The sequence below is a fragment of the Sebastes fasciatus genome, chromosome 8, assembly GCF_043250625.1.
Source record: "Sebastes fasciatus isolate fSebFas1 chromosome 8, fSebFas1.pri, whole genome shotgun sequence".
In the NCBI taxonomy this organism is placed as follows: Eukaryota; Metazoa; Chordata; class Actinopteri; order Perciformes; family Sebastidae; genus Sebastes; species Sebastes fasciatus.
Genome location: NC_133802.1, coordinates 30420641 through 30444054, shown reverse-complemented (window position 1 = coordinate 30444054; position 23414 = coordinate 30420641). Strand labels below are relative to the sequence as shown.

At 42.8% G+C, this 23414-nt stretch overlaps 1 protein-coding gene across 6 annotated transcripts in view; it reads right to left on the bottom strand.

Moving 5' to 3' along the window:
• Positions 1-23414, bottom strand: part of magixa (MAGI family member, X-linked a) — a 36993-nt gene that overhangs the window by 11561 nt on the left and 2018 nt on the right. For 2 of the 6 annotated variants that reach the window (XM_074644965.1, XM_074644960.1), the window contains exons 2-16: positions 15214-15265; positions 14888-15125; positions 14230-14346; positions 12453-12572; positions 11035-11208; positions 10630-10861; positions 10015-10085; positions 8877-9044; positions 6925-7094; positions 6758-6848; positions 6392-6566; positions 5587-6232; positions 4592-4655; positions 4282-4500; positions 3906-4187 (exon numbers count right to left, since the gene is read on the bottom strand). In XM_074644965.1, the coding sequence (XP_074501066.1) occupies positions 3906-4187; positions 4282-4500; positions 4592-4655; positions 5587-6232; positions 6392-6566; positions 6758-6848; positions 6925-7094; positions 8877-9044; positions 10015-10085; positions 10630-10861; positions 11035-11208; positions 12453-12572; positions 14230-14346; positions 14888-15125; positions 15214-15255 (2809 nt within the window). In that variant the 5' untranslated portion in view covers positions 15256-15265. Of the gene's footprint in view, positions 1-3905; positions 4188-4281; positions 4501-4591; positions 4656-5586; positions 6233-6391; positions 6567-6757; positions 6849-6924; positions 7095-8876; positions 9045-10014; positions 10086-10629; positions 10862-11034; positions 11209-12452; positions 12573-14229; positions 14347-14887; positions 15126-15213; positions 15266-17169; positions 17342-23414 lie in introns of those variants that run through there. The other 4 variants (XM_074644961.1, XM_074644963.1, XM_074644962.1 and 1 more) reach the window with 4 other exon arrangements.

Sequence of the window (23414 nt, the reverse complement as noted above, 5' to 3'; positions counted from 1 at the left end):
GTTGGTCCAGTGACACCTCCAATAAGTTAGAGTTATATATATATATATATTAGGGTTGTCAAAGTTAACACAATAATAGCGAGTAAACGCAAATTCGTTTTAACGCCACTAATTTCTTTAACGCATTAACACAACTTGTGACTTTTAGGTTGTAGCGGGCATCATATGAATCTAAAAAACCTAAGGAATACATTGGTACCAACCATGTCATACTAGCTTGTCTAGAAGGAGGCTAAATAACGCTGCAAACTTTTGCTACATTTTTTATCAAGGGAAAACTGTCATGACCATTTTCAAAGGGGTCCATTGACCTCTGACCTCAAGATATGTGAATGTAAATGGTTTCTATGGGTACCCACGAGTCTCCCCTTTACAGACATGCCCACTTTATGATAATCACATGCAGTTTGGGGCAAGTCATAGTCAAGTCAGCACACTGACACACTGACAGCTGTTGTTGCCTGTTGGGCTGCAGTTTGCCATGTTATGATTTGAGCATATTTTTTATGCTAAATGCAGTACCTGTGAGGGTTTCTGGGCAATATTCGTCATTGTTTTGTGTTGTTAATTGATTTCAAATAATAAATATATACATACATTTGCATAAAGCAGCATATTTGTCCACTCTCATGTTGATAAGAGTATTAAATACTTGAAAAATCTCCCTTTAAGGTACATTTGAACAGATTTATTTGCGATTAATCACGATTAAATATTTTAATCTATTGACAGCCCTAGTTAGAACCACTTTAGAACCAGTCAGATTCAGCTCGTTCCTGTTTTGTGTCTAAACGGAGAGAAAAACAACATTTGTGGGAGTTGGTTTCTTACAACACACACACACACACAAATCTTTCTATAATTCTTGTGTGAGCTGCTCTTAAAGGATTAATTCAGTAAAAACACAGAAGCATGTTTCTCTATCTGATCTGAGTCCGGACAGGCTGAACCTCTTTATAGAAACTGTTTCTTAGGATGGAAAGTTAAAACATGACATCACATATTTACTCAGTGATTAGTTTTTATCAGTAACACTCCTCCAGACTCTGACTGAACTATAGAAGGATCAGGACTGGTCCTCTAACCCTGAACACTGTCAACACTTAAATCCACTGATAGACACACAACAAGTCTGACTGCTGAGAGTTTCAATGAGGTGAAACTAGTTTAGACATTCCTGAGAGTTGATGGAGGAGGAGGAGGGTGACGACGAGATAGATAATAAAAGAGGGAGGAAGAAATGGCTTTAGGGCGGCTACATACTGGATAAGGGAACATCACATCATAGTCAAATATTAAGAAGAGATCACTTCATCGAGGAAACATTTCACACTAGCAGTGGGGAAAAACATTCACCTATGTATCGTGATTTTTTTTTTTTACGATTTTGAAATAAATTTTTTTATGCCAGAATCGATATATTTGCTTCATTTGAGTCTATGTGGAGGTAGAAGGAAGTTACTGCTTTTATTGTTGTAGTCTGAGTAACGTGACGTCATATCTGTTCTGTATCCATCAACCAAAACAAACCGCAGCGAGCCAAAATGAGAAAGTAGAAAACGGCGGAGGGTCCGTGTGAATAAGACCTGCACACTCACATTTTAAATCCAAAGAAGTAAACACTACACATCCAGTAAAGTATGGAAACACTTTGGGTTTCACACATTGCAGGAAAAACAGAGCTAGACATCACGGCTAAAGCTGCATGCTAACTTTGTCATGGACAGGAAACGTTACCGCATTGCGGCCGGCCGTCACTCTCATCTCCGTGGTCAAATGCGCCGACGCTACAACTGTAGAGCACCCATATACTGACATTTATGTTAAACGCATTCAAACGGCCCCGATGGAGCTGATCAGGGATGTATAAAGAGAACGGAGCTGACGGGAGAGCTAGAGACGGACTTGGAGAAGTTAGAGGAAGTATACACACGTGACTACGTCCGGTTGTCAAAATAAGGTGTTAACAAGGGGAACTGTATTAACAAAATACATATATAGAAATAAGATTGATTGGATTATATTCACCGGAAGTATAAAACATTACACGTCCCTTATAAATTAAAAAGAAAATACCACTAATTTGTGAAGGAAATGTCTTTATTCTTTGATTTCTGGGTTGCTGGAAACAATTTAATAAATAATACTTGACAATGATCCCGATATATTTGACTTCAGGACATCTCTGACTACATACGTGCTGAAAATCAAACATTTTTACTGTAATTTAGATATTTTCCATAGTAAAAGTCCCTAGAAATGTATGATTCAACTTTTTCCCATGGTCTAGTGTTAAAGAAGTTAACAAAAATTGCAATATATTGTTATATCGAATTGCAATACTTATCAAATCGGCACCCAAATATTGTGATAGTATCGAATCAGGAAATAGGTATATCGTTTCAGCCCTACTACACACACCAACAACTCTTCCCTCAGCTGGGAAGAAATACAAACCAACAAGCCTTAAATAGTGCAGCTTTAAACCAGTACAGAGTCTATACTGGTTTCTATTAGACCTCAGTACGCTAGATGACACACACACACACACACACACACACATGCACACTGAGTGACTTACGTTTAGAGTCCTTCACAGTTTTCAGAGCCGACTGCAGTCGTTCCAACATGATGAATATAGACCAGAGACAAGCAAACACAAGAAACTATCTGTCTGTCTGTCTGTGAGTCAGGTTGTACCTCTGAACGTGGGCGAGTGAGACTGAGCTGGAAAGAGAGACAGCTGGGAGGGAGGGGGCGTGGCCAACAGAGCAGATAACACACACACACACACACACACACACACACACACACACACACACACACACACATGCCTTAACAGAGGAGATTATTGTTCATGTTTCAGAGGAGGCGATGCGTTTGAGGTCTCTGTGCTCTGCTGTAAACCTGGTCGTTGCTTCCAGCTGAATGAAGCTCAGCTGCTGCAGAGACTCGATATAACAGTCGGAGAGCCGTCAGCGCCTCCTGCAGGCTGCACAGGTCATCACACCCACACGATGAACAAACACCATCCTGATGATTTATCTCTTCTTCTTAGAGTCAGTTAACTCACTCTGGATACACACTTCTCACTGCGTCAGATCTCAGTGTGATGATTGAAATCTAATCAGGCCCTGAGAAGCTCCCAGCAGGAAGTACCGTCTTCTGAACTACATAAGAAATATGCTCAAATCATAACATAACAAAGCCCAACAGGCAACAACAGCTGTCAGTGTGTCAGTGTGCTGACTTGACTATGACTTGCCCCAAACTGCATGTGATTATCATAAAGTGGGCATGTCTGTAAAGGGGAGACTCATGGGTACCCATAGAACCCATTTTCATTCACATATCTGGAGGTCAGAGGTCAAGGGACCCCTTTGAAAATGGTCATGACAGTTTTTCCTCGTCAAAATTTAGTGCAAGTTTAGAGCGTTATTTAGTCTCCTTCATAACAAGCTAGTATGACATGGTTGGTACCAATGAATTCCTTAGGTTTTTCTAGTTTCATATGATACCAGTGTCCTCACTCTAGCTTTAAAATTGAGCCCTTCTCCTCCTGGTGAAGTAGTCTCCTAGCGGCGAGGAGTGAGGCTGAGGGGCCGTGACCCAGCGCTGTCCGCTGTTGGGCTAATTCTTTTTGTAGCATGGTGGAATTAGCAAGGTAGCTAGCTAACTAGCCCGTCGCTAAATGAGATTATAGATGTGTAACTTTAGCCCACTGCTAGTGCTAGCCTCCAGTCAACACCATGACGTGATGTACAGTACCATTCACATGCAGAAGGACAGTGTTCTGGACAGTGGCTCAACTTATGAAAATAACAATATACGGCATGTAGTGACCTTCAGCATGTAAATAAAGTGAAAACCCAACAAAACAGCAGAAGGGCTTCACTGGGACTCACCCCCATTGGTCACTTCCTGAGAGGCGATGACGAATCCGAAGCCTTCTCCCGCCCGCCTCCTCAGCTCCACCTCCGCCGTCTTTACTCCTCCTCTTCCATCCTTGGCTACTGCTCCCAGGGCTCCTCCCCCTCTGACGGGAGGAGGCCCGCCGGCGCTCTCCTCTACTCCCAGCAGGTCACGTGGCTCTAAGGTCAACGTCACAGGAACCGAGTCCAGGAAGCTGGTGCTCTGGATGAGGGCCGAGGCTGGGGGCCCGTTTGGCGTCTGGGCTGGAGGGGGCCCTGGAAAACAAAGAGGAGTCAGATGAGGAGGAGACACACTGATGGGAGCAGACGGACAAGAAGGACTCGATCAAGACTAGATCAGGGCAGTTACCTTGGTGGGTCCCTGGGACTGGTAGCTGCCCCTCCTGGGGACTCTCCAGGACCAAGCCAGCCTGGCTGAGTGGGGGGACGCCCCCCACCAAGGCACCCGTGGACGGGGAAGGCAAGTTGGCTGAAGTCGGCGGGTGGGATGAAGAGGGGGTGGCCAGGCCGTGTGGGGAGGGGAGGGCCTTGTAGAGGTTGGGGGTGACGACTGGGGAACACATGGGACCTGGTGGAGGGAACACGTCATTCATTGTTGTTGGTTCACCTGTAACATGTTTTTACTGGTGAAATGAATCAGATTTAATGTTCAGTAGTACCTCCTCTGTAGACCAGTAGGACCACCTCTCCCTGTTTGGTGTGTTCTTGCAGGACTCTCTGGACCTGAGGACAGAAATGTACCAGTGGTTATGTATGGAAACATAGTAGTGCCCTGTATGCTAAATCCTGGTGTAAAGGTCCTGACATACAAAGCTGACAATCGACCGTCGGATAGTTTGGGCCTGTCGGTAAGCGTCCGTCGGCCTAGTTTTTTTTGGTGTGTCCCGCACCGTCGGCTCTAGTCTGTTATAGTTTTTTCGGCTGATTCAGCGTGTTGAATCGGCGGCGGAGTTCGTCGGTGAGAGAAATCCCTCTGATTGGCTGTTCAGCTTGAACGAATCAGAACACGAGAAGGGAAACGGAAGTGAGGAAAGCAAGCCAACGAGTAAAGTCAAGAGGAAACACACAGAAGGCTCTTCTCATTTTCCATCTTCATCTCATCTGATCATTCCAATACACGCATATTTTCACAACGACATGGCCATCTGGAAAGAAGCTAAGTAGTGAGTGGTGTGAAAATGGTCGTCAGACGCCGCTTCGTTTCATGTAACGTATCATAACAGCTTGTATATCCTCCCCCCCCCGAACGGACTGTTAATACTACGTCACTGCTCCGACCGTCGAATAACGCTCCGGGTGGGTTTGACATTGGAGTTAGATGAAAGTCCGGTTTGTCACATACTGTTGCTTAAGGGCGCCTCCGTGCGTCGGATTCCGATGTTGAGGGGCGCTTACCAAACGGCGGTATTTGACAAGTTGGGAGTGAGAACGGCTTGATAGAAACACTGCGGATTGCAGATGTGGTCGGACCGTTTATACTGAGGCCTTCAGAGTGACATCATAGAGATTTCCCCACCGTCTGCGAGTCAGTCCAGAAACAATGAGCACCTCTTTGAAATGGTTGATGTTGAAACCCGTCGTTAAAAACAGCCAATGAGAGTGGACCATTCTGAGACTACCTTGGTTGGACGTTGGATAAAGAATAATCTGTTACCTGGGAGAAGCTGAGGCTCTGTACGTCTGCTCCGTTGATCTTCACTATAGCGTCCCCCGCTTGCAGCGAGGGGCAGTGCCTTCGATCCCAGACCCTCCTCACCACCGCCACCTGACCACCTTGCCCCCCCGCCGTCACGCTGAACCCCAGCCCCCCACTCTCACTGCGCCCGAGGGCCACCGGTACAAGCTCCCCACCAGGAGCTGACCCGGGCGCCGCCGCCGCCCCAACGGGGAGAACCAGCCCCGGGTTTCCTCTGGAGGCCGGGGAGGGCGCCTGGTGATTGGCTGGACAGCCATTAAAGCCGCATGGCGGAACGTCTCTGGGTGGGTTCAGGGGGGCGAGGGAAGTCTGGGGCATCGGCGGGCGCTGCACAGGAGCGCCAGGAGGAGTTGTGGAGGAGGAGGTGGGGTTGTTAGTGGCGGTGGGGCTTGTAGAGGTCTGGAGGAGGAGGCCCGTCTCTGGCTGAGAGAGGGGCAGTTTGGACAGAGCGTTGGAGGACGAGGAGGTGATGGGGAGCGTGGAGAAGGATATGGGGAGCGTCGACGTAGACAGGTCGCTCTCAGAGGACTTGGAGCTCTGATGGTGGAGGGAGGAGGAGGAGAGGGCGGGGAGAGTGCTGCTGTTGTAGCGAATCAGAGAAGACCTGCGAGGAGGAGGAGCAGGAAACAGATGGTTTAAATGCTAATTTATTATTTCAAGATAATAATTATAATGCTACTGATTCTACAACTACTACTATTAATACCCTGGTTCCAGACCTAACACTGATGCTAACTAAGGCTAACACTGAAGCTCCTCTCACCTTCGTGTTCCAGCGTTGGACAGGCCGCCATCAGAGTCACTGTGATTGATGGCGCCTGTCCTCTCTGGAGGGGGTGGTGGACCCAGTGGGGGGTCAGGGGAAATGGGCGTCGGCGGGCCCGTCAGCCCGTTCGTCATTGGCTGAGCAGCGTAGGAGGGCGGGGTTTGGCCCTGTCCTGGATTTGAGAGTGAAGGACTTAGTGATTATTAAACAGAAAGATGATGGTGAATCAATAGATTATAGAATATTAAACTATCTGTATACATTAAACACATTAGTTGTCCATCTTATTAAACACATGAAGGAAAGTTTCATGGATAATTATTTGAAGCATGACGACCACCCTTTTTGGGTCATCTTTCTGACCTGGCGTGCTGCCGTTGGCGTCCAGCGTCCGACTGTAGGTGAGGTGTGTCAGGCCACGGTTGATGTTGGGGGGCTCGCTGCGAGTCTGTGGCTGTTGAAAGGGTTAAAAAGGTCAGATACAAAGATTTGGGGTCACTGTGCAACGGTAAATAGAATATGAAACGCACCGTGTCCAGACTCTGTTTGGGACATCCGTCGGGGTTATACAGCATCGGGTATCCTCTCCTCAGCACCACGTCCACGCTCTGACCCATCGGCACCGACTTCAGCATCTCCACCACCTCTTTATGAGAGCGACCCAACACACAGCTGTCGTTGATGTAGACCAGGATGTCCGCTGGAGGACCACAAACCAGGAGACTCAGTCAGTCTACAGCTTCTTACATCATAATCTGACATGTTCAGTAATGCCGGGTTCACACTACACGAGAATCAAGCTGATTCTGGGGCCTGATTCCTCCAGACTATCGTCAGCAAAGCCCTGATTGTTTGATGGTTCTAAAGATTATCTTTGCAGGTATTCCTGTGTTGTGAGGTATGTCGAGAGTGTTTTTTACATCCACCAATCGGCTCAGAAGTCCATCCTGGCACCAATTTCAAATCACACACAACAGGAGATCCCATCGTACATATTGAACAAGTTTAATATTTATGATTTCGCAAAATTTATGATTTTTTTGATTTCTCAAAACGTGAAGTAAGATGGAGCTCAGAAATGGAGGACCAACTTGTTGATTTGTGGCAAAAACACGATTGTTTATTTAACGTGTCACCATGACTTCATCCATCCATCCTTTGTCAATTTTCAGTACAAAGTAAAAACTAACATAACTAATTCTTCCTGCCCGTCGTCCGCCATGTTTGTTTACACTAAAGTCACGTTTGACGGCGAGAGATTTTGTGAGATTTCCGTTTTTTTAATGGGGACTCTTGTTGTTGATGCTGGATTCGAAGGAACACGAACGAAAAAACCTTTTTATCAGACATATGAACCGTTGTGTGAGAAGACGTTGGTGATATTACTGTTTGTATTACTCCAGCTGCTGTGTCTCTACTGAACAGCTTTCTAGTGTATGTCCACTGTGTTCTACTTTTTCTCTCTGATGTTGAACAGCGTTCAGTGTTCAGGAGTTTTCTGCTGAAACTCTGCTCTCGTTCCCAGCAGTGTGTGTGTGTGTGTGTGTGTGTGTGTGTGTGTGTGGGTGTGTGTGTGTGTGTGTTACATTCCTGACTATTTATCCTCAGTGCACGTGAGCAGGTCTGACTGTGGGAGAGAAAGGAGGCTGTGTGTCGGACAGATTAAAGAGAGTGTGTGTGTGTGTGTGTGTGTGTGTGTGTGTGTGTGTGTGTGTGTGTGTGTGTGTATGTGTGTGGATTAGTTGTAGATCATGAGATTGTGTCTCAGCTCTTTATTTTTCTGAAACAGCAACATAATCCTCCAGAGAGTCTCTGTTTCATAACCACTAAATACACTAAATATATCACAACAGAACCTCCAGTAACAGTACTGTTAATAACTGTGATACTGTAGTATTATCATTAGTATCAGCCGTATTAGCAGTGGTATCAGCAGTATCAGTAGTATCAGCAGTGATATCAGTAGTATCAGTAGTATCAGTAGTATCAGCAGTGGTATCAGTGGTATCAGTAGTATCAGCAGTGGTATCAGTAGTATCAGTAGTATCAGTAGTATCAGTAGTATCAGCAGTATCAGTAGTATCAGCAGTGGTATCAGTGGTATCAGTAGTATCAGCAGTGGTATCAGTAGTATCAGCAGTATCAGTAGTATCAGTAGTATCAGCAGTATCAGTAGTATCAGCAGTGGTATCAGTGGTATCAGTAGTATCAGCAGTGGTATCAGTAGTATCAGTAGTATCAGTAGTATCAGTAGTATCAGCAGTATCAGTAGTATCAGCAGTGGTATCAGTAGTATCAGCAGTGGTATCAGTAGTATCAGTAGTATCAGTAGTATCAGTAGTATCAGCAGTATCAGTAGTATCAGCAGTGGTATCAGTGGTATCAGTAGTATCAGCAGTGGTATCAGTGGTATCAGTAGTATCCGTAGTATCAGCAGTGGTATCAGTAGTATCAGTAGTATTAGCAGTAGTAGTATCAGTACCTGTGTTGAGTGCTGGCGGTCCCCCAGGTGTGACGCTGTACACCTGGAGGAACTCTCTGGGTCGACTTCCTCCGACGATGTTGAAGCCGAAACCTCGAGGACCTTTAGACAGCCGAGTGTGGATGGAGTAACCCTTCAGCTGACTGGGCTGCTCCGTGAACTCTGGGACTGAGACAGGAGAGGACAGGTGAGGACAGGAGAGGACAGGTGAGGACGGGTGAGGATAGGTGAGGACAGGTGAGGACAGGTGAGGACAGGTGAGGGTGTATTCAGTGAGTCTCTTCATACAGTAGCTGTCGTTGAGAGACACTTTAAATGTAGAGATATCCTGACTTTAGTCAAGAAACACTGGATCCTACATTTCCCATAATGCACCTGGTTTGAGTCTTTCATTAGAGCCTCACTGCCTGTATACAGAGACATCTTTCAAACTCTACACCTACACTATTAAGAGCTTTTACTTCAGTAAAAGTACACAAGTATCATCAGCAAAATGTGGTATACAAATGACACATGTGTGGTAAATAAATACATAAATCGAAATACTAAATGATAATAATAGTTGTTAAATTTAACAGGAAGTTAGAGTCTGTGCTGCCCCCTGCTGGCTGCTGCTGTCAAAGTAAAAGTCCTTTACACACTAACAGGAAGGGAGTTCTTCTGATCCTCAGCAGCAGATTACAAACTAAAAAACAACTTCCAACCGGGAAAATATGTACATATTAAAAATATAATATCATTCACATCAATCACAACTTTTCCCTTGTAAGATACTTTTGTTTATAATGAAAGTAAATGTTATAAACCTCTACAATAGTCTAGTAATTCAATATAAACCATAAAATAACGATAAATTCATGAATAAAAACATAAATATAAATTAAATAGAAACATAAGATAAACAAAATAAAATTCTAATAAAATAACTAAAAATCAAAAGAAATTGTCAATAAATATGAACTTATTAGACTTAAATTAATATAATAAAACAAATTTAAATACATTTATCTGAACAAACCAACACCAGTTAACAGTGAAGCAGCAGTAGGTGCAGCGGAGTAACTTCAGATAGATAATTGATCAATCAAACTGACAGATAATCAATGAATGAATCAATCAGACAAACAAATCGACTTACGTTCTGTAAAGGGAGTCGACTCTTTGCTCTGAGTTCGAGGATCCAGCCAGCTGGTCGTCTTTGAGTTATGACTGAAAGAGTGACATCATCATCATCATCATCATCATCATCATCATCATCATCATCATCATCAGTCTAAATACATCCACAGTCACAATGAATCCTGGGTAATGTAGGAGCAGTGGAATTCATCAGAACATACAGTAACTGTAAGTTAAAATTCAGTGTTTTCTCTTCCCGGTTTGGCAGGTTTTTATAAATCTTTCCTTTTAATAAATTCAGGAAACACTCAGTGATGATGTCACAGTTGAATCTGATGTCTGACTTTACAAGTGAAGGAAAACCTACTCATTAAATTCATCCATTGAAACTAGTACAAGTACTGGTTCAGATAACAAGGCTTTTTTTAAGGATAAAATCATTTGTACGTACCAGACTCCATTAAAAAAACATTACATTTTAGGCTTTAACATCATTTAAGTGTCCACCGCTCACATAAATATATTTTTCAACGGTCAGAATCAAAGAAATCAATTCAGCTGAGACCAAAATAAAATAAAAATGTGATTATTGATGTTTTTAATGAATCAATCACCATCAGTAATCATGACTCACTCAATGTAGTACGGCTCTCCTGAATCACTGAACGCCAGCTCCCAGTTTTCAGGCAGCGGACCTTCTCCTCCTCCTCCTCCTCCACCTCCTACTCCTCCTACTCCTCCTCCTCTTCCTCTCCCTACTCCTCTTACTCCTACTCCTCCGTTCTCTATTCCTTCCCGACTCCCCACCGTCGACTCCCACGATTGGCTGAGAGGCAGGATGGTGGGCGGGACTCCGGCTGAACCTGCTGTGACAGACAGACAGTGTGTGTGTTAGGAGTTTAATTAGAAAACAAACTCACCTGTATATGTATATATATATATATATATATATATACACATATATACTGTATATATGTGTGTATATATACACTGTATATACTGTATATGTGTGTGTGTGTGTGTGTGTGTGTGTATGTACCTGACAGGCCGCTGTCCTCTTCACTGTTGTCTCCTTCCTCCACAGCCTTCTCCAGGTTACTCAGAGACTTGCTTCTCGTCCTGAAGTTCCTCAGCAGGTTTCGGTGTTCCTGGTACGTAATTGGTGGACTCTCTGGACCGATGTGGACCGGCCGGGGCGTCCCGTAGTAGTTGCCTGTGATTGGACAGTGAGAAAAGGAAAAAAAAGGCCCTCATTTACTTTTACATTTCAATATTAACAGTTAATATAATATAATATAATATCATATAATATTATGTAAATTACATTAGATTATATTAACAAAGTTAATATAATATAATATAATGTAATGTTAAATAATATTATGTTAAATTATATTGTATTATATTATATTAACACAGATAACATAATATAATGTTAAATTATATTATGTTAAAGAACATACTATAATATAATATAATATAATATAATATTGTATTATATTATATTATATTAACACAGATAATATAATATAATATAATGTAATGTTGAATACTATTATGTTAAATAATATATTATAATATAATATAATATTATATTATAATCAGATTATTATCAGATATTATAAAGATATAGAAAACTAGTTACTAACACAAATAACATTTACATTTAAAAATATAACAAGAAGGAAGAAAAACAAAACAGGAGGGAAAAAAGAGAACTGGAGAACATAAAATAAAATAAATAAAAACCACAACAGGAGAGAAATAAATAATCTATAAAAGATAAATATAAAGAAATATAATTACAAAAAAAAATTTTGTTATGAAAGATGGTTTTGAACCATCAAATGAAAATAAAATTCAGTTTGAGGTTTTACAGACCCGACTCTGCATCGTCCCTTAGTTTAGTGTGAACAGAGGTATTTCTATTTTAGTCTCATTAATCCGCCAGATTAACAGAGCGAGGCAGGTTGAAGGATTAAAGACAGAAGATCCTCTTTTTCTCCCAAATACTGTTACAAAATTCAGCACTTTTACTCCACACTGTAAAGAAGTGAAGTGAAAATGACTTGTGCTCTCACAGAGTCGGCCATTTGTCCATCAAATCCACTGGTGGAATGTAACTAAGAGAGGTAAATATTCTACGTGTCCGTGTTGTGTTCTGTTGTTTTGTGGCTCCGATTATTCATTGACAACATAAAGTTGTTGTTTTATTTTGACAGGTTTTGACAGGAAACCATTTCCTCCACACTATAAAGAGAGTCACTCTATCCCATACTTAAAAAAATCTGTTTGACATAAAATGTAAAAATCACCCTGTCTCACTGCAAAAACAACTTGATCAGAGTAAAAACACTTTATCGCCCACTGTAAAAAATCCCTTTATTCCACATGGTAAATAAGGACCTTATTCTACACTGCAAAACATTTTTTGTTTAATTAAAGGGACAGTTGCACCTTTGAATTTGCCGCTCTCCAGCAGAGCTCCAGACTCCTCCAGAGAGAAAAACTCCTCGATGGACACAAAGTTGTAGTCCACACCTGAGATCTCCCCGTCCCGAGGCTGCCGGGTCGTACCTGGTGGGGGGGGACACACACACACACACACACCATGATGTCATCACAGAGGGACAGAGATGTAGTCACAGGAAATGGACTCCAACACAGAGAGGTGAATACATTAAAGTCCTCACTGTAATCAGAAAAGCTCTCACTCTGTCACTTTGTGCTGTTGAGACCAAAACTTTGAATATTCCACTCTGTGTGTGTGTGTGTGTGTGTGTGTGTGTGTGTGTGTGTGTGTGTGTGTGTGTTTGACCTACAACACTTCACACACTATCTCACACTGTTTAAATACCTCCAACACATGTTTAGTCCACTTCCTGTAATCATTAACAGAAACTTTATTTAAATCCAGAGGACAGAAACCTGCAGCTGCTCAGGTTGACCTTTGACCTCCAGCTCTAACATCCATTTAAAGAAACATACAGCTGTTTTTCTATTTCCAGTTTTCACTACAAATCCAGCATGTACTTAGTGGCGTGGAGTACAAGTCAACCTCTCAATGGACTCTGTAGACTGGGACCAGGATCAACGGGTATTATATTAACCCCCTGAGACCCGACCGACTTTACTGTCTTTCAGAGGCTGCAGCAGGTTCAGTTTTAGAGCTAGAGTGAAGCTACTGATATCATATGAAACTATAAAAATTAAAGGAATCTCTGTGTGCCATATCATACCAGCTTGTCAAGAAGGAGGCTAAATGACGCTCCAAAATTACATTACATTTTGGCGAAGAACTCTGACCTCTGGATGTGTGAATGACAATGGTATCTATCCTATTCTAAAATGGTGTATTTGAATATTTCTGCATACTGGGGTCCCTAAACAGTCTTTGAATTACATTGTGTATCACTGTAAAGATGAGACTCTTGTGGATCCAATGAGCTCAACTGTATTCATGTGTGATGATGTTAGTCCTCATAGGAGATATTTCAGTGTCGTGACACCATTATTTTAATTTGACCTCCCTGTATAAAATGACCTGTGGTGACCTCTAGGATAATCACAGCCTCATGAAACTTTACAGCCACAAACTAGAGACCTAGAGCATTCAGAGGATGGATGGCTTTCCTAGTTAAATTGACAATAAGGGGGTTTCCGAGCAGTTTACACAACAGAAGTGCTCACCATTCAATCGTCAAAAAAAAACAATTCTTGCAGAATTTTCCAAATGTCAAATGTTTTTGATCCTAAATCACAGCATGGCTTTTTCTATGGTGTTCCTCAAGGTCTTGGTGTCTTAATGTTGTATTTTGAAGGGATTATTGATCATTTTTATCAATTCTCGAGTGGTAAAAAATGGTTAAATTTAGCACCAAATCTGTGTAACAAATGATATCAACCCAAAAATTGCTGCAACAACTCATGAGACATAATAGAGCATGAGGATGACCATCATATACTTCTATCATAATGTTCTAAACCCTTATACATTCACTATTTATTTTACTTCATTAATTCATGTTTATTTCTGATTCATGACTATAGAACAACTTGACACACAGTGCTGAGCTGCGTCTCAAATTAATCTTCCGGTTCCCAGCTTTCAGATGATGTTCATCATCTATCGTGGGTCTCAGGGGGTTAAAGTGACTGTGTGTGTGTGTGTGTGTGTGTGTGTGTGTGTGTGTGTGTGTGTGTGTGTGCGTGTGTGTGTCCAGGTGTGTCTTACAGGGGACAGCTCGCAGGTACAGGTTCTCTCTGATGAGCTGCTGCAGCTGACTGTCCATGGAGCCCGGAGTGAAACACTTACTGAGGTACAACCTGAGGTCCTTACAGAGGGACGAACCTGACACAAACACACACAGACAGGATATGATGTCATAGTGATGTCATCAGATTACAAACGTCTCTGGAAGCGTTAGTAAACGCAGTACATGTGAGGGTTCCTGGACAATGTAAATAATAAACACTCGTCAACACATGAAGAAAAATTTACTTAAGATGCTTTTTCCTTCATGGAATTTCTTATTTTACAGGAAACTCTACATCCCTCACACACAGCTGCTGGCCTTCACAATAAAATCAGGATTATTTTCATTAATCTGCAGATTATTTCCTAATCGATTAATCATTTCATCTATGACATGTCTGAAAATAGTTTGAACTGTCCATTATAATTCCACAGAGCCCAACAAAGCAACAAACCTTCTCCGAGGAGAAACTGGATTATAAAACAAATAATAAATTATCAAAATAGTTGCTGATCAATTTTCTGTTGATCGACTAATGGATTAATTCTCTAAAAATCCCTCTGTGATAAAACCATAAAACACAACGTCAAACATAAATCAATAATCTAAATAAATCAAACAGATGTAGATGTTCACCTGGTGAGACCGTCTTGATTCTGATTGGATGAGGACAGGAGTTGAGGACTCCTCTGACATCACCGAGGGTCATGCCTAACACGGGCGTCCCCCCGATCTCTAAGATGATGTCGCCTACGGTGGCCCCACCCCCGTGAGCCGCAGTGACGAAAGGGAACTCGCCGTAGTCTGCCCCGCCCCCGATGGCCAGACCCAGCTCTCCTGAGCCGCCGCCCAGCGGGACGAAGCTCTCCTGCACCTGGAGGACAGACAGGGAGGACAGGAAGTGACCTGACTGAGACGCCGGAGCAGAAGTTCACGCCAGGTATCAAGAAATGAAGCGTTACCTTGGAGCGCCAGTGCAGCTTCTTCACCGTCGCTTTAGACATGTCGGTCGAGCTGCAGGCAGGAAGAAACAAAACAAGTTACTGAGCACGCTCAGTAGCACACCTGGTTTTACCTGCTGGTCACACAACACACCTCTAACGGTCAACTGGCTCACATCTACACCTCTTTACTTCCTTCCTTCCTTCCTTGTTAGAGGACTCTTTTACTTCCTATCTATCTAACTAGGATGCTTTTTAACCTCCTTGACTCCTACCTCGGACATTTCTTTACCTCTTTGCTTCCTAAGAGAGTTCTTTTACTTCCACTCTATCTAACTAGGACACTTCTTTACCTCCTTGCTTCCTTGTTAGAGAGCTCTTTACCTCCTCTCTAACTATGAAGCGTCTCCTTCACTAATAGACCCGACAGACGTGTTGTTATGCTTCCTGTGGGTTTAATTGGTCTCCTAGCAACAGAAACATGTAGTGATGAAATGTTTAATCAGCAGAGAGCTGCACAGAACGGTTCTCCGTCTTCTCTCCGTGTTCTCCATCAACTCATCCACTCTGCTTCAGTCTCACTCAACGGCAGATGGTGGCAGACCACAGGGAGCCACACACACACACACACATACACACACGCACACAGACACACATACACACACACACACACACACACACACACACACACATACACACACACACACACACACACACACACACGCACACATACACACACACGCACACAATACACACACGCACACACAAAGATACAAACACAAATACATGCAGACCAGCCACGGATACCATTTCATTTATACACAATCAAACCTCCAGGGACACACAAACACACACACATACACATACACACACACACACACACACACACACACACTGCTAGACAGCGTACAGTAAATATGGAGGAGCATATGTGAAGGTGGGAGTCAGAGAAGAAACAAACAACAACGAAGCTCCCCCCCTCGAGCAGCGATTCAGACAATCTGACGCTTTACATTTAACTGATGATATCAGATCACGAGGAAGGAAGTAAGGAGGTGAAGAAGCTCCCTAGTGAGGAGGAATAAAACACGTTATTACGTCATGGAGGTGAAGAAGTCAGTCCCTAGTTAGGGAATAAGGAGGAAAGAAGGAGGTAAAGAAGCCCTCTAAACAGGAAGTGAGGAGATGAGAAAGGTTTACTCTTTTCCTACATAATTAAGAAGAAGACGCCTAGTAAGGATTCTTGTGAGGTAATGAGGATGTAAAGAAGCCTCCTAAGTAGGAAGTAAGGAGGTAATGAAAGGAAGATTTTGTAGTAAGGAAGTACAGAGTTAGAGTGGCAACTAGCTCCCTAGTTAGGTCGTGAGGAGGTAAGGAAGCTTCCTAGTGAGGTAGTGAGGACGTAAGGAAGCTTCCTAGTTAGGTAGCGAGGAGGTAAAGAAGCTGCCTAGTTAGGTAGTGAGGAGGTAAGGAAGCTTCCCAGTGAGGTAATGTGGAGGTAAAGAAGCTTCCTAGTTAGGAAGTGAGGAGTTAAGGAAGCTTCCTAGTTAGGTAGTGAGGAGGTAAGGAAGCGTCCTAGTTAGGTAGTGAGGAGGTAAAGAAGCTTTCTAAGCTTCTTTGTTAAGCAGTGAGGAGGTAAGGAAGCTTCCTATTGAGAAGGTAAGGAAGCTTCCTAGTGAGACAGTGAGGAGGTAGTTATGAGGAGACGAGGAGTGGATCAGGATCTAGTGGCATCTCTCCGTCTCTGACAGGAAGTGGAGTGATAGCCGTCACAGCGTGATGTCGACATGTGCTGCTATTAACACGTCATTAACAACTGCTCGCTCGCCCGGCTCTCTCTCTGTCTGGCACCTCGCTCACGCGTCAAAATAAAAGACTTTAACAATGATTCAGTACGTGTGTTTGTGTGTGTGTTTGTGTGTGTGTGTGTGTGTGTGTGTGTGTGTGTGTGTGTGTGTGTGTGTGTGTGTGTCGTACCTCTACAGGTGGATGGTTTGGGTCGGAGTGTGTTCCATGTCTCAGTGTCTCTCTCTCCTCTGTTTTTCCTTATGTCTCTCTCTCTCTCTCTCTCTGATAAGGCTGGTCAGAGTTCAGTGTGATGTTAGTCAGAGTATGTTCAGGGAGTGGACTGTTTTACTCTCTTTATATAAACTGTTTGAAGGTATGTGTGTGTGTGTGTGTGTGTGTGTGTGTGTGTGTGTGTTTCAATCAGAGATCTATATGTGACCTTCAGTGAGTGTTTGGGTGGAGTCCTGGTGGAGCATGAAAGCAGAAACCACTACGGCTGACTGTGATTGGCTCAAACACTCATGTCAATCAAGACAGCGATGATGTCATGAGTTACTTTAATGACAGTCAACGGTCATTTATTCCGAAAACAAAGAATTTAACTTGACACCGTCACTGGCAGCAGGTCTTCGATACGTTTCCCTCAACATAACAGAGATGTAGTTTAGTTGTGAGGAACGTCGTTCAGTAGGAGACAGGACTGGTTCCTTCTTCAGCTCTCTGAGACGATGAAAACATTCAAATTATTAATGTGAGAGTAGATTTTACAGATGTGAGTGTGAGTGGATTAATATTCATCAGGTCACATGTAGGTCAGCCACTACAGAGATCCTCTACTCCTCTACTCTACTGTACAAACGAGTATGATGCTTCACTCTGGCCTCATTCTCTTTGTTTTCTGTCCCACTGTATCTAACCTAGTTTCATCCTCTGTCTGTGTGTGTGTGGATGTCTGTGTGTGTGTGTGTGTGTGTGTGTATGTGTGTCTAATGAAGCTGCAGATCTTCAGACTCGCTGTAAACCAGCAGTAATGATACAGTCAGACTGGGAGGAAATAACTCATACTTTTTCTTGTTATTTCTGCGCATCACAGTTCACACTGTGGTGATGATGATGATGATAATGATGATGATGAGAGCTGAGACTTGCAGCAATATAATATGATTCTATCAGACCTGATTAGACTGAACTAATGATTATTTTCTCCATTAATCGATTGTTTGGTTTGTAAATACATTTGCTGATGGAGAACAGGAAGTGTTTTTAACGGTACCATTTTTTACAGCGTACTCAGTAATGCGTCCCAGAGGGCCGAGCTGTCAGCATCAGACAGAGTCGGTTCACCTCCAGGCTCGTAGCAATTGTCTCAAACACAACCCTCGCTCCTCTGGGAGTTGTAGTCTTTCACATCAAAGATCTGTAGTCCTTGAACGTGTTACCTGAGAGATGACTGAACACAATGAGCCACGAAGGAGATTCTTCTTCACAGCAAACGGAGCGTTTAATCATCAAACACACCTCCGCAGGCTAAAAACTACTCATTCATGCTTCTCAACTAGAAGTATGACCTCACGTCTCCACCTGAAATCAAACCGATCTAACGTGACCTGACAACACTTAGCTTAGCATAAAGGTCCCTGTTCTGTAACAGCTCTGTAACCAACACGTCCTCATTCCTAAACAATAGAATAGGTCGACATATATCAGCGTTGGAGAGAACCAGCGACAGGCGCACGGTGCCTACGACTAACGTTTGTCAGTTAAAATAAGTGAACATTGACTTCTGGTTTTTCACGGGACATGAACAGCGATCTCCTGGGTCAAAGTCCTCGTCCATCCTCGCCAATCTCCTCCCTACGGGGACTTCACTTCATCACCTGACTTCACGAGCACTTGCTCTGAGCGTTAATATTGCTGCGGTGTGAAATGACATGCGAAAAGCAAAATGTGTAGCGATAACAAAGAATGTACGGTATATTGATAATAAGTGACAGTCACTTGCTCATTCCATTGCAACATCAGCGCCCAGCAGCAGAGCTATGCTTCTGCCATTTTGAACTGAAAGCGGCTACCAGACGACAGTAAAACATCCGCCTAAAAAGTGCCGTACAAAATTAAAACTATACTATTTCTATTCTATTGTCATATTCTACTGAAATGTGTTGACCAATAAAATATTATAAATATAATGAGCGTTTTCAGTCCAAAATGGCGGCAGTGGCTGTTGTAAAAAAAAACACAAGTTTCGTCTCTTTGCTTCTCTACTCTTTGGCGAGAACACGAGAGAGTCTAATGTCAGTTTGTGGTTCACTCTAATTCTTCTTCTCTGCTCTCATGTTTCTGTGTTCAGACAGCTACAGGTCAGAGGTCAGAGGTCAGAGGTCACTGCACCCTGGCAGGACAGTAGCATGTGAGTCTGGAGCCATGATGATGATGAAGATGATGAAGACGATGGAGGAGGAAGAGCAGCTCTGTGTTGTTGCTCCCTGTCTGGTGACACTGAGCATCTCTGACAGAAGCTGTCAGTCTGAATCTCTCTCTGATGACATCATCACCACACGGGGCAAAGCTAACGATGATGTCATCAGCAGGGAGACGAGCATCAACTCTGCTGGTTTCAGGACCTGAAGCTCTGTGAAACGTTTTACTGGTGTTTATGAATGAAACCGGAAGTAACCTTATATGGGCATTTTAGGGGCGTGATTTATGTTAATGATCTCAGGAACACAGCAGGTGACCTCCGTCAGGCTGAAACGAGTCTGTTGATTCACAGTGATTTAGATTCATTAATGTCCTCAGTGTGTCTCTTGATAGAGAGGAGATGGAAACACACTTTAAAACGTCAGAAAATAACAACATGAAACATCCAGATATATTAAACACTGTTCAGGTGTTTTAGTTCTGAACAGTGAAATAGATTTAAAGTCTCCTACAAATCTTCAACATAAATGAATTAATAAAAAAAAAATGCAAACATTAATAAATACATTTAATAATTAATAAAAATAAATACATAAATAAATATAATGGAAAATCAAATAGGAGTAAATAAATAAGGGAATTAATACAAAGATAAATAAAGAAGCACATTAAAACAGAAATGTATGTCACATTAATGGCTACATTTATTTTAATATTATTTTGCTACATTTAAATATATATATATATATATTTATTTATTTATTTATTTATCGAATCATTTATTTATTTTTTATTTATTTTATTTGGCAGGTTCCGTCCTCCATACTCTGGTGGTGGTGCAGCCAGAAGACTCAGTGAACACCAGAATCATTCTGTCCTATGTCCTTTTCTAACCACTTTTCCTTTCCTAACCACTTTTTCTTTCCTAATCACTTGTCCTTGACCTGGATGAAAAAAGTTGTGAGGTGAAGGAAAGGTGTGAAGGAGGTAGGAGAAGACGGCTGCGGTGCTCAGAGAATCAGACCAGGCTACGTGGTGATGATGATGATGTGACGGCGGATGTTACCGACGTGGTTAAGATGGACGACTAAAAGACGTCTTGGATAGTTTGTGCGTTGTTTCATGCAGGCGATATAAAAATATAACTTTATTACCGGGGTTGGAACTCAAATAAAAAGTAACTAGTTGTCAAATGGAGACTGGTTCAACTGGTTCAACTGGTTCCTGTCCACTCATATCACAGTCAGAATGCGAACATCCTCCTCGTCATGTTGGTCGTTTTTCTTGAACGGACAAATGCCGCAAGGAATTGTGGGCCGGCATCATCCCCTTTCCTTTGGTAAAGGATGGTCCAGTGTTCCCTATGCTAAAGAAGCATTGAAGCGCCTTTCCTTAGCATTTAGAGGATTCAAACAGCTCTTATCACGGCTGACACTCAGTCAAAAACACTGTTCCACCACAGACTGGGTTTTAATCTAGAGTCTGATCCAGGTCCAGGTCCAGGTTCAGGTCCCGGTCCACCACAGCCCTGACAGGAAGCAAAGCTGAGTCTGAGATGTCCTAAAAAGGCCACCGTACAGAGGATTAAACCTTTGATTTATGTAATAACATGACGCATCATTTAAAAGATAATTTGGGTGGAAATTTTACTGGGAAAATGGTAATTTAGCAGTTAGAACAAAGTAAATATTCACTGATTATTTGTTTCTTACTGGACAAATTGAAGCCACATTAAATATATTTGAATAGTTGTCACAGCTGAGCTGCTGCTCTCTGGATTAACGCAGTAATTACTTTGACTGAATGAATGAATGAAGTGAACCCATTCAACGGTGTCTTTATTATGTCCTCCTCATTAGTGCCGTAGTGTTCAGTGTTGATTCAGCGTCCTGGTTCAGGTTAACGTCAGTGTGTTGGAGCAGGTATCAGATCAGACTCTCTTGTTTGTTCGTTCACATTCCTCAGAGAGTTTCAGTAATCTGCTGGTTAAATATTAACAACGTCCTGCTCTGAAACACACTCTCACTGTGTGTTTTAACTGGCTTCACATATCCAACCAGACTCCATGTACTTTATGACTATTTCACTACTCAGTGGACGGACTGGTAGTGGTGCTCTGTCATTAGCACGTTAGCATGTTAGCTTGTCAGAGACGTGCTGTAAAGTTTCTATTTATTAGTGATGATGTAATCCTTGATGTCTTCATGACATTTTAAACTATGTACTTTAATGCTGTTATGGTTCGTCTCCACAGAGACGTTTTTTTGGACACGTGGGATCGTGTCGCCCAACAGCAGAGTTACGCTATCGCCATTTTGGACTGAAAATGACTACCAGTAAAACATCCGCCTAGAGAAACTACAGTGAGCAACTGTTTTAGAGAATCACTGATGAAACTATTTGTGTTTTTAAAGATGTACGTCAACAGTAGGAACCAATGGGCGACAGACAGGAAGACAGACAGTATTGAGAGACGGACTACCAAAGTGTTGGTGATGATATCAAAGAACGTATATTGATAGAAGTGAAAGTCAATTGTTCGTTCCATTGCAACGTCAGCGCCCAGCAGCAGAGCTACGCTTCCACCATTTTGGACTGGAAGTGACTAACAGATACCAGTAAAACGTCCGCCTACAAAGTGCCGTAAAAAAGTAAAACAAAAATATTTACATTCTATTGTCATATTCTAACGAATGGCCTCCTCCTCCTCCTCCTCCTCCTCCTCCTCCTCCTCCTCCTCCTCCTCCTCCTCAGTAACAGACCTCCTCCTGCTTGTGATTATCTCCTCCTTGTCCTCCTGGTTATTCACCTCCTCTTAGGTAAGAAACAACCTCCTTAATACACCTTCAAAACCTCCTCTTCTTCATGTACCATCTACAGTCACCTACAGCTTCATACTGTAACCAGCTGCTGCTGCTGCTCCTCCTCCTCCTCCTACTCGTCCTCCTACTCCTCCTCATCGTCCTCCTACTCCTCCTCCTCCACAGGAAGAATTAACATATTGCTCCTCATTAAAAAAAACACTAACCTCTAATAACACATCCTGCGCCTCCTCAGTGATAAACCTCTAATAATGGCACCTCCTCCTCGTTAACATCCTGCTCCTCCTCAGTGATAAACTTCTAATAATAGCACCTCCTCCTCGTTAACATCCTGCTCCTCCTCAGTGATAAACTTCTAATAGCACCTCCTCCTCGTTAACATCCTGCTCCTCCTCAGTGATAAACTTCTAATAATGGCACCTCCTCCTCGTTAACATCCTGCTCCTCCTCAGTGATAAACTTCTAATAATGGCACCTCCTCCTCGTTAACATCCTGCTCCTCCTCAGTGATAAACTTCTAATAATGGCACCTCCTCCTCGTTAACATCCTGCTCCTCCTCAGTGATAAACCTCTAATAATGGCACCTCCTCCTCGTTAACATCCTGCTCCTCCTCAGTGATAAACTTCTAATAATGGCGCCTCCTCCTCGTTAACATCCTGCTCCTCCTCAGTGATAAACTTCTAATAATGACGCCTCCTCCTCGTTAACACCCTGCTCCTCCTCAGTGATAAACCTCTAATAATGACGCCTCCTCCTCGTTAACATCCTGCTCCTCCTCAGTGATAAACCTCTAATAATAACACCTCCTCCCCGTTAACATCCTGCTCCTCCTCAGTGATAAACCTCTAATAATGACGCCTCCTCCTCGTTAACACCCTGCTCCTCCTCAGTGATAAACCTCTAATAATAACACCTCCTCCCCGTTAACATCCTGCTCCTCCTCAGTGATAAACCTCTAATAATGACGCCTCCTCCTCGTTAACACCCTGCTCCTCCTCAGAGATAAACCTCTAATAATAACACCTCCTCTTCAGTGATACACCTACTCAGGTATGTCGTAGTGACTTAATGCACCTCCTTCTCGTTAACATCCTGCTCCTCCTCAGTGATAAATCTCCAGTAATGACACCTCCTCCTCGTTAACATCCTGCTCCTCCTCAGTGATAAACCTCTAATAATAACACCTTCT